The sequence below is a fragment of the Lactuca serriola genome, chromosome 8 (genome assembly GCF_051521515.1).
Source record: "Lactuca serriola cultivar US96UC23 chromosome 8, Lser_US96UC23_V15, whole genome shotgun sequence".
NCBI classification, from domain to species: domain Eukaryota; kingdom Viridiplantae; phylum Streptophyta; class Magnoliopsida; order Asterales; family Asteraceae; genus Lactuca; species Lactuca serriola.
Genome location: NC_136415.1, coordinates 106,245,654 through 106,256,603, shown reverse-complemented (window position 1 = coordinate 106,256,603; position 10,950 = coordinate 106,245,654). Strand labels below are relative to the sequence as shown.

The 10,950-nt window shown below is 30.9% G+C and overlaps 1 protein-coding gene across 1 annotated transcript; it reads right to left on the bottom strand.

The window, feature by feature from the left end:
• Positions 1-3,057: 3,057 nt before the first annotated feature.
• Positions 3,058-4,999, bottom strand: LOC145069167 (L10-interacting MYB domain-containing protein-like). Its single transcript, XM_079016122.1, has 3 exons — positions 4,817-4,999; positions 3,801-4,098; positions 3,058-3,725 (listed from the first exon to the last, which is right to left on the bottom strand). Exons 2-3 carry the CDS (start codon positions 4,095-4,097, stop codon positions 3,402-3,404), a joined length of 621 nt encoding a protein of 206 aa, XP_078872248.1. The 5' UTR covers position 4,098; positions 4,817-4,999; the 3' UTR covers positions 3,058-3,401.
• Positions 5,000-10,950: the final 5,951 nt, after the last annotated feature.

Here is a 10,950-nt window from a genome sequence, read left to right as displayed (position 1 = left end):
AACCTCCACATAAATCATCTCCCGTAACTGATCGACGGATAATACCGGCCTATCCTGGCCACTCGCTTTTGATCCTGATCCGGATCCCGCCTCAAATTGATTCGCCATCACCATACTGAACATATACCAGGAAGATATCAGATAATCCACATACACGACGGGGAACCTACTCCCAACCAAACCCTAGGGGTTGTGACTTCCTTGCTACGCATATGGGTTATGTGCTTTCAGTAGTACGGGCCCATACTACCTTCCACACCTACCCATATGTGTCTCAAGTATCACTACAACACCCTAACAATATTCATAAACATAGCGATCGATCCATCCTCACTCCTAGAGGAACGCTAAATATCTCATAACTGGCCTCCCGACCCCTCACTACCCACCATTCCAGCAACTGCCACACGACCCTCCATTGGTGCTAGTTAACTATTGCATGAATACAATCACATACCGCATGGCTTAAACAATCTTAGACTAAAAGATTTAATCCCACAATGGTTGGACTCAGACAAGAGCTTCGCAGCAGGACCAAATCCCTTACCCTAAGACCATTTAACCCATGTAGCATGTGATTTGGAGTATTCACCCAATAGTTAGTTCACACGCGAAAGAGTCATACAACAATCATTGAGGTACTCTACATAAGATAAGGCATCAAAGATCAGGCAATTCTATCATATGGTTCCTGAGGATCCCTATCTTAGTACTAGCATGTTGTCCTAATATATCACAATATCCAATAACGGTATGGTATTTTGGGGTCTACTTACTGGCTCCGGCTGATCGTACACTCTGCATCCTGTTTTACTTATTTTGAAAACCTTTTAAAATCATTTAAAAATATTTTCCTTGATTTGAGACTGGATTCACACAAGTGTTCCTCCAATTCACTCAAACCAAGGCTCTGATACCAACTTGTAACACCCTAAAAATTCAAGCCAATTTAAACTTTTAAAAACATTTCAAATCCATTACTATTACAAACTTGTTTTCAAAATGTATCATATCAGAGTATCCCAGAAACAAAGTCATAAAAGGTGACGAGTTGTACGATCATGCCTTTGCCTTGCCACGATCCCCTGAAGTACCTGAAACAATAAACCGAAACTGCCCGAAAGCTTAGTGAGTTACCCCCAAAATACCGATACACATACAGTCCCAATAACCATGTCAGCAATAACATATCATAACAAACTAAACAGAACAGCACATAATGGATCCACAGCTCTACAGACTGTAATACCTATGAGCCCACAATACGAGTCTCCCTCAGCCCATAACTAGAATGCTCCCAAGCCCACGGTATGAGTCTCCCTTAGCCCGTAACTAGAATGCTCCTAGGTTTTGTTGGCTACCGCACAAAGCAGTACAACCACAACCCATCCCACATAACATGTCGACATGTAACAGATAAATGCACATACAGGTAATCAATCAGTATCACAGGTAGTCCCACCGACCTACCAAACTAGCATAACAACTGGCATACATTACTAACTCAACTCAACATATGAGTAACTACTAAGATATTGAATCTAATGGGCCGGTCTTGGTGCCTTAGACCCCTTAGTATAGTGAGGATAACTCACCTTGCAACTGCCGAACCGAACCACAAAAGCACAATCCCGAAGCACTGCCCCAAGCTCCAACACCTATAGCCATCAATGATCCATTGACATAAATATCCAAAATTACCATAACACCTCTGAAGGTCAAACAGGTCAAAGTCAAAGTCCTGGCCAAAGTCAACCTTCCTGATTGACTCTACTCGCCGAGTCAACCCGTCGACTCGCCGAGTTCTCAAACTCAGAAAACTCTCATAGCACGACTCAACTCGCCGATTCACCCCAAGACTCGTTGAGTCCAACGATCTCTGAATTCCATCCTGTCCAACTTACTGAGTCGCCAACCGACTCACTGATCCGAAGCTTTAACCAAAAGAGATTGGGGTTCTGCGACCTGACTTGCCGAGTCCAAGAACAGACTCGCCGAGTCCAAGGCAATCTTCAACAGACTCGCCGAGTTGTTCTTCCAACTCGTCGTGTTCATGCCTATCTTCATATGACTTGTCGAGTCCACCCAAGGAACTCACCGAGTCTCTTCAGTCCTTCATCCATATAGAGGCTTTTTGAGCCATGCAGGGGCTCCAAATTGTAGATCCACCCTTCTAGGGCATGATTCTCACGTAAAGTTGCAAACTTTACGTGAAACCAAGGAGTTAAAGGTCTAAATCACTCTAGGACTAGGATTTAAGACAAAGGGGCTTCACCGAAAACTCATTGACTGATGCTTTATGACAATCTAGACCAACACAAGTCTAGATCTGGAGTAGCAACTTCATATTTGAACTCCAAACCCGAAATAGATCTCAAACATACCAAAATGGCCCTAAATCTCATCCATGAATAGATCTAAATGCAAAAGAGTGAAGGTAACAACTTATTACCTTCAAGATGTGCCCAAACTGAAATAGATTCGAGATCTATACCACTCTCTTGATGCAAGCCCTTTTGATCTTCAAGTTTCTTCCACTAGAAACAACTTCCAAAGCTTCAATCTCTCTCCAAAGGCCTCACACACACGAGCTTAGTGTTTTCTGGTTCTCAATGGCAACAAGGAGGCTGAGAGAAGGACATAAAGTCCTTTAAATAAGGTGCAACCCTCTAGATTAGGGTTTTTCTCATTCCAGCACCAACTCGGCGAGTTGGTCACTTAATTTGCGACCTAAAACCCACTCCGACTCGGCGAGTAAGCATACCTATTCATTGAGTCCCTTCTTCGAAATTACACTTTAAACCCTTAAATCATACTTCTGAAATTCGGGATGTTACAAATTCTATGATTTCTGATTAGCCTACGTCGGTTTGACCTCAACCAATAAAACACAAGTAAAATAAAAGCTACAACTTCACCATCGGAAACCATACTTGACATGTTACAAACAATTAGGTAACATGTTAAAGTAACAAAAGTCATCTAACAAACGTCATATAACAAAAAACTAGTAAATAACAAAAGTCATATTCAATATCCAAATATCATCCAAAGTAACAAAAGTCACATAAAAAAAGTCATATTCAATATCCAAATATCATCAAAAGTAACAAAAGTACACATCATCCAAAGGTAACTAAAAGTCATGCAAATAACAAAAAGTCATGCAACAAAAATCTAGAAAACATCATCAAAGGTAACCATACTTCCTACCCGCACCCATTACCCATGACTCACAACTAGTATGTGAAAGTTGTAACCAAACTTTCCTAACATTGGCACTTTCACCAAATAGCAAAAGAGCGGTCTTGTGTCTTTCATCTTCTTCTCCCCATTCCATTTTGTTAAATTTCTCCATACATGCATCAACATCCTTATCCATTTCACTTTTTTCAATTCTTTCATTTTTTTTCCACTAACGACCTTGCAAGCTTGACAATCTCATCCTCAACTTCTAATGCCCTTGCATCTCTTTTTTTTCCACCAACTTCCTTATTTTTTGAACGCCCCGAAGATTCTTCACTTGCACCTACGTGTTGTGTTGAGGTTTCCATTGGAACATCATCATCAAAATCATGGGCACTAAAGTCTTCTACAGGACGAGGGAGTGTAGAAGATGGCCCCCAACTTTGAAAGCCGGTTGAGGTCGAGCCTTCAAATAGTTGGGTGTAAAGATCAGGGAACATCAGAGGTTTCGTTTTTAATGACATCACGAACTTGTTCAACTGTTTACAATTTTTGTAAATATTAGTATTTGTTATAAAAATAATCATACTAGTATTTGTTATAAAAAGTATTACCTTTCTCTCTTCCTTCCATTGTTCATCGGTCAAATTAAATTTACTTTTTATAGGATCATATATATTGCCGGTTTTGTTTTTCAGTTTCACCCAAGCAACATATTTTGATTTGTAGTAGTCAAAGTGGTTTCTCATTTGCTTCTGATCAACCTCTTTACCATGCTCGTTTATCAATTTTTTGCGTATTGTCTTCCATGAACTTGCCTTAAGCCTAGAACCCTCACGACCATGAGTGGTTAGTTCATGGATACATGCATCAAGAAAGGTTTTATCCTCACTCTCGGTCCAAACCAACATCCTAAAACATAAATAACAAGCTAACATAAATATCTAAACTTAAAACAATTCTATACCAATGAGATCAACATAATCCTAAATAACAATAGCATAATCAAAGTCAACAACTTTTTGATTTAATAGCTTATACATATACAATTTGAGATTTCATAATATTAGAATATAAGAGTATACAAAAAATAATTTGATTTCATAACATTGAAGCATAGATTATATACAAAAGAGATTCTAATTTCATAACATTTCCCAAGCATAAATAACAAAAATTCATGTTGAAACAAGAATATAAGATTATATAAAATAATTTTTGATTTCATAACATTGAAGCATAGATTACATACAAAAAAAAAATTGATTTCACAACATTTAAGGAAATTAGAAAATGTTAAGAAAAAGGAGTTTATGTTGAAACAGGAACCAATTCTTAATTAATTTCTCATTTAAATAACAAAAATTCTTAAACCCATCACAATTCTAATTAATTTGTCATTTAAATAACAAAAATTCTAATGGAAACTTGGGGTGAATAGCAGAACAGATGCATGTTTCTAGAGCCAAAGTCCAAAATGCTTAAGAACTATTTATTTGGGAACGAAGACATTGATTTTGATCACAATCAGTTCCTTCTTTGGAACCATTATCCATAAGGTATTTGTTATATCACAAGCATTTTCTGATTTTCTAAACTATTTAAGAGATTTTTGGATTTCATAGTTTACCTGTGTTGAAGATTCTACCCGGAGAATATGGGACGATTCTGGCCGGAAAAGATGGACGGAGCTTGGACGGGAGGAGGGCAGATTTCCGGCTGAAGGAAGAAGACAGCGACCGAAGGAAAAAAGTGGCGATCTTGCGGTGATTGAATCTGTTGAAGGGAAAAAGAATAGATGAGGCTGCCGTTTTTTTTTCTAGGTCACGAAGGAAGAATAGATTGGGGGTAAGGAGGTCTTTTTTCCGGTCAGATGGACCTTGCAAGCTGACCTATTCAGCCCATTCACCCATACATGCTGACCGAATCAGCACACATCAAACAGCATCCCGGCTGACCGAGTCAGCCAAAATCGTTGCCGGTCAGACGGGTTTCAAACGGAGCCTTAGTGTTGTGCCACTCAACACATTCGCAACAGTTTTTAAGTTAGAAGTTTTTTAAAAAAACAAAACATACACAACATGAAGTGATTAGAAATGGTTTTTCTAAATAAACAAAAAAACACCTTAGAGTCTTAGCCACCATTCCGAAGTAGTGTTCATATTTCGACCTTTTATTTTTACAAAGATATCTTTTTTTTTTTTTTGGGATTCTGAATGATACATTTTGAAATGCTTAATGTCACTGTTTTTTTTAATAAAATGTCTAATTTTATATACTAATATCGTATATAGTTCACATTACTATGTTTTGTTCAATTTTTTGTTAAATTTAAGTAAAAAAACAATTTTTTTCTCGAAATTCCGAAATTGTTTTTGAAAATCCAAAGGTTTTTTGTTTTTCCGAAATCCGAAATTTTAGTTCAGAATCGAAAATGTTTTTCTGGAATCCGAAAAGTCGTTCCGGAATCAGTAAAAAAATGTTTTTTCTTGGTCCCGAATATCCAATCCAAATTAAATAGTAATTTTTGTTATTTTTTTATTTTTTTAAATACGTATTAAAAAGTGATAAGTTTACTTAGTTTCTTTAAGAAAAGAAAAATCCAGATGCCTGAACCGATTAAGTGAAACTTATGTCTAAGAATCATCGGTTAAGGAGTTTAGAATTAGGCCAAGAACCAATTAAAGGTTTGGATATTAATATGAAAATTTTCAAAGTTCAACCCACTAAGTAGTAAGTAATTACCAAAAAATTTCGGTTTTTCCGGGTTTTCCGATTCTAAACCCACTTTATCCGGTTCCAACCTACCCACTTTGATGTTTTCGGGTTTTCCGGTTCTAGACCCACTTTACCCGGAACCAACCGGAACCGGTTTGTATATACCGGTCCGGTTTCTGGTTCTACAAAATCTTGTTAACCGGTTCCGGGTCCGGGTCCATCCGGTCCGAGTTTGGACCCACTTTCATCCCTACCTCTATGATCGATTAGTGTTTAAAATGAGCCTAGTTCATTGTTTTACCATTGATAATCTTAAACCGATCTTTTTTACGTCAAGAGCTTCATATTTTTTATCCTCCACCATATTTCATGTAATAACTAACTTAAATATCTAGTCACACCAACCGGACAACATTATTAATTCTACTACAAGTCTCGTTTAGCTTTGGACTTACTTAGGTGCTTTTTGCTTTTTCGAAACGAAAACGGTTGAAGTCTGTGGAGCACATCTGCAACCCTCTGTAGTAGAATATGTGATCCAAACGGCTGCAACCTGTAACAAGAAGTTTGTTTTTTAACCTCTGTAGTCTGTTACAATAAACTGATATTCACTATACAATGGTTAAAAATAAATATAAGTAAAAAATTTATTTAGCTTAATCATATACAAATCAAATATAAAGATCAATGTGATCATATGATTTTTAAAGAGGTTTATATAAAAGAATTAAAAATAATATTTGTTAAATAACAATAAATAAAATTGTTAATTTAGCTAAAAACATGTTCACTTTTGTTTAAAATTTTGAAGACGATTATTTTTCTGGTAAACTTCAATAAATTTGGTAATTTTAATGATTAAATTTATAATTGATTATTATTTGATTATAGACAATATAACACAAAAAATATTTATATGAAATTTAACAAACAATTTTGAAATTATGTAAAATATACTCCAAATGTTTACATATTCTTCAAATATTATTACAATAATAAACATCTTGTTGGAAAAAAAATAAAACAAATCTAAGTTGAATAATATAACATAAAGTAACTGAGGAGTGGTTTGAAGAGGATGATTTAGTGATATGTCACACAACACATGTACAACAGTTTTTAAGTTAGAAGTTTTCCAAAAAACAAAACCTGCACAACATGAAGTGATCAGAAATGATTATTCTAAAAAAACAAACAACACCTTAGTATCTTAGCCACACATCTTCCTACATTTTCCGCAACTCTTATTTTTTTTAATCTTATTTGTAATTCTTATAATATATCCAAGAGTACCATTTACCTTTTTTAAAAATTTGTTTTAAAAATTGATATTCAATTAGAAATAATACATAATCACATTTGGATAAGAGTGTTTGTTTGAATGGATCAGTTTGATCTGATCCAATCAAATAATCAAATAATATCCTAGAAATAACACACATTTTGGTTTATAGCTCTAGACGTAGACACTTATCTTCCCAATCCCTTCATTTTTTTAATATTCAAATATATATAAATATATCAATATTATACTCTATTTTATAGGGAATTAAAAGCTAAGAGTTTTTTTTTTAATTTTTTAATTTTTTAATATATATATATGAGATTTAATTAAAAATTAAGAAAAAACATACAATGTATTAACCTTATGCGGGGTTCAACATGTACGAAGCTTGTATAGGGAAAGGGATATATATATATATACTAGGCGAATCCCCGCGCGTTGTGCGAGAATAGAATTATATAGTTAAAATAATAACTTTTACCAAATTATTATTTAATATTTCTACTTTGAAACAAAATTTTAGTAGTAAAGAAAACATATAGCTAACATATTAGTTTTATTAAAAATTATAGTTTAACTTCTAAGTCATTGTGATATATATAATTATTTGATCATTTTATAAACCGTTTAAAATTGTGTAAATTATATATCAAATGAATGATAATATAACGGATAACAAAACGTATGAACAAAAATATGAACTGCAACTTTTAGTAACATAAAAATAGAAAAACATCTATTATAACATTTGTATTAAAATATATATATATATATATATATATATATATATATATATATATATATATATATATATATATACAACGAATAATAAAAAAAATATGAAAAATAAACATTATAAGTTTTAATAACATAAAAACACTAAAACATCTATTATAACATTTATATTAACTCTTCATATTTAAATCATAAATCTCTTCAAATACATTAATGTTTTTAATGAGCAAAACTTTACAACCTTATAAAAGAAAGGAAAATAAAAAGTTATTAGTGATTACTAATTAATAATCATAAGTTAAAAACTCTTGAGTTTTAACTAATAAATATACATAAATTAGAAAACTATTGAGTTGTAGTGTGAGTTTCAAATAAATTGGGTACCTGGAAATGTATATTTATTATTATTATTATTATTATTATTATTATTATTATTATTATTATTATTATTATTATTAGTATATTCTTCTAAATAATTGGTTTTGATGCATCATTTTAATCCCTTCAATTATTAAACATAAAGATATTTAATTATAAATTTATAACATACATAGGTGCATATACATTATATATATATATATATATATATATATATATATATATATATATATATATATATATATTCATAAATGCCATATGTAATTCTTGTCGTAGTAATATGGATAAATTACTTTTATATGAAGAACATATCATAATAAGTCTATCATAATTACATATCAAAGGTTCAAAATTATGTTATCTTTTAAATATTGTCTTTTAAATATGTTGTGTAGGATAACCCAACAAAAAAAATAATAGAAAATAAACATAATTAAAATAGAAAAACTACAATCAAATAAATAAGAGCATGGGGTGGTTGAATATATATAAATAAATATTTTACATAAAGATACATTTAAATCAAAAGAAAAAACTAACATTCTTCAACTTTGCTAAAACAAAAAAACCTATATCCATTTTATGAATCTTCTTTCTTCATTTAACACCATACAACTATAGAAACTTGATGACAATTCTTCACTAACCTGAAATCAAAATATTTTTTTTGAAAAAGAAGAATCAGAAAGATATTCCAAGCAAAACATTGATCTTTGGAGAGTCACATTCAAGATTGAGTAATACACACAAATCACATATAAAGATTAAATGAGAAACTGAATATAAAGAAAGAATAGAAAAGCTTCATTTGTTTTGGTTGAAAGAAAAAATATTACAATTACCATAGATGCGGCATAACCCATTTCTTCAAATCATCATATTTAGATCGTGAATGCATCAACTCTATGAAAACTTTTGAATCACAATATCTTCAAATCCTTCTTACATGTAAGATTTTATATAACACAAAAGACATAAAAAGATTAGCCTTTTTATAGTAAACTTTTCACTAAATGCTAATTAAACATAATATAAGTTATAAAACTTTTGAGTGTTAAATCATAATTACGAAAACTTTTGAGTTGCATTAGTTAAAAAACGGGGTTTCAAATGAATGTGGTTTGAGAAAGTTAAAAAATGGGGTTTCAAATGAATGTGGTTTGAGAAAGTTAAAAAATGGGGTTTCAAATGAATGTGGTTTGAGAAAGTTAAAAAATGGGGTTTCAAATGCATGAGATTTAAGAAAAAATGCTAGCTTTATATATATATATATATATATATATATATATATATATATATATATATATATATAGAGAGAGAGAGAGAGAGAGAGATAGGTTCAAATGTTTTCAACAAATAGTGTATGCCTAAAGGCACCAATGAGAATTCAAGAAATAATAAGGAAATCATTTAATTGAAATCCTACAATCATTTAATAAATAAATCAATAAAGGGTATTTTGGACCTTTTGTACTTTTAATTAAGGAAATCATTTAATTGAAATCCTACAATCATACATACTTATAAAGCTAGCATTTTTTCTTGAATCTCATGCATTTGAAACTCCCATTCATTTTTCCTTTAACCACATTCATTTGAAACTCCCATGACTTTTCAATTTCTTTCTAATAATGATTATAAGTTGGTTAATAAGCTTAAATAAATATAAAACCTAAAGTGTAATCATATATAAACTAAATTTCAATATTAAAAGAATATATTTTCGTCTACTTATAAAGTTATGTTTTTAACATTTAACATATTATACTTAATTTATTAGGTTTAATATGTTGTTGTATGTAAATCATTATCATTTTAAAGCTACAACTTTTGAACAATTTGTATAAAACACTTAAATTATTATTTTAAATATAACCTTACAAGATCAAATTTAAGTATAAATTTTAGTTTAACTTAAACAACCTAAAGAATATTTTGTAAATAGTTAAAAGTGATAAATTGTAGTGTCTTTCTAATCATGGTTATAAGTTGGCTAATAAGGTTAAATAAGTATCAAACCTAAAGTGTAATCATAAATAAACTAAATTTCAATATTAAATCTACTTAGAAAGTTTTTTCTTTAACTTTTAACATATTATACTTAATTTATTAGATTTAATATGTTGCTATATGTAAATCATTCTCAATTTAAAGCTACAACTTTTGAACAGTTTCGACAAAATACTTAAATTGTTAATTTAAATATAACATTCCAAAATCAACTTCAATATAAATTTCAGTTCCACTTAAAAACTGAAAGAATATTTTGTAAATAGTTAAAAATGAAAAATTGTAGTGCTAAATGCAAAAACTAAATTGTAGTATCAATTTAACTAAAATATTTCCTAAAGATAATCTTATAATCGTTAAAAGTTTTCAAATAAGTAGCTTAAAATAACTTACAATAATAATAGTTAAAAATAACCCTATATAAATAATTATATTGTTACCTTTAAAATAAAAAAAAATTGTTTGATGTTTTAAATAATTACAATGATAGAAATTAAAATGTTAATCAAATAAATTTAAAAAAAAATAATTAATAATAACAACAACTATAAATAACATTAAACTATATATTAAATTTAATTTTATTCATGAATAACCCACGGGTAGAGACCAATCAAAAGATTGAGATTATGCGGTTT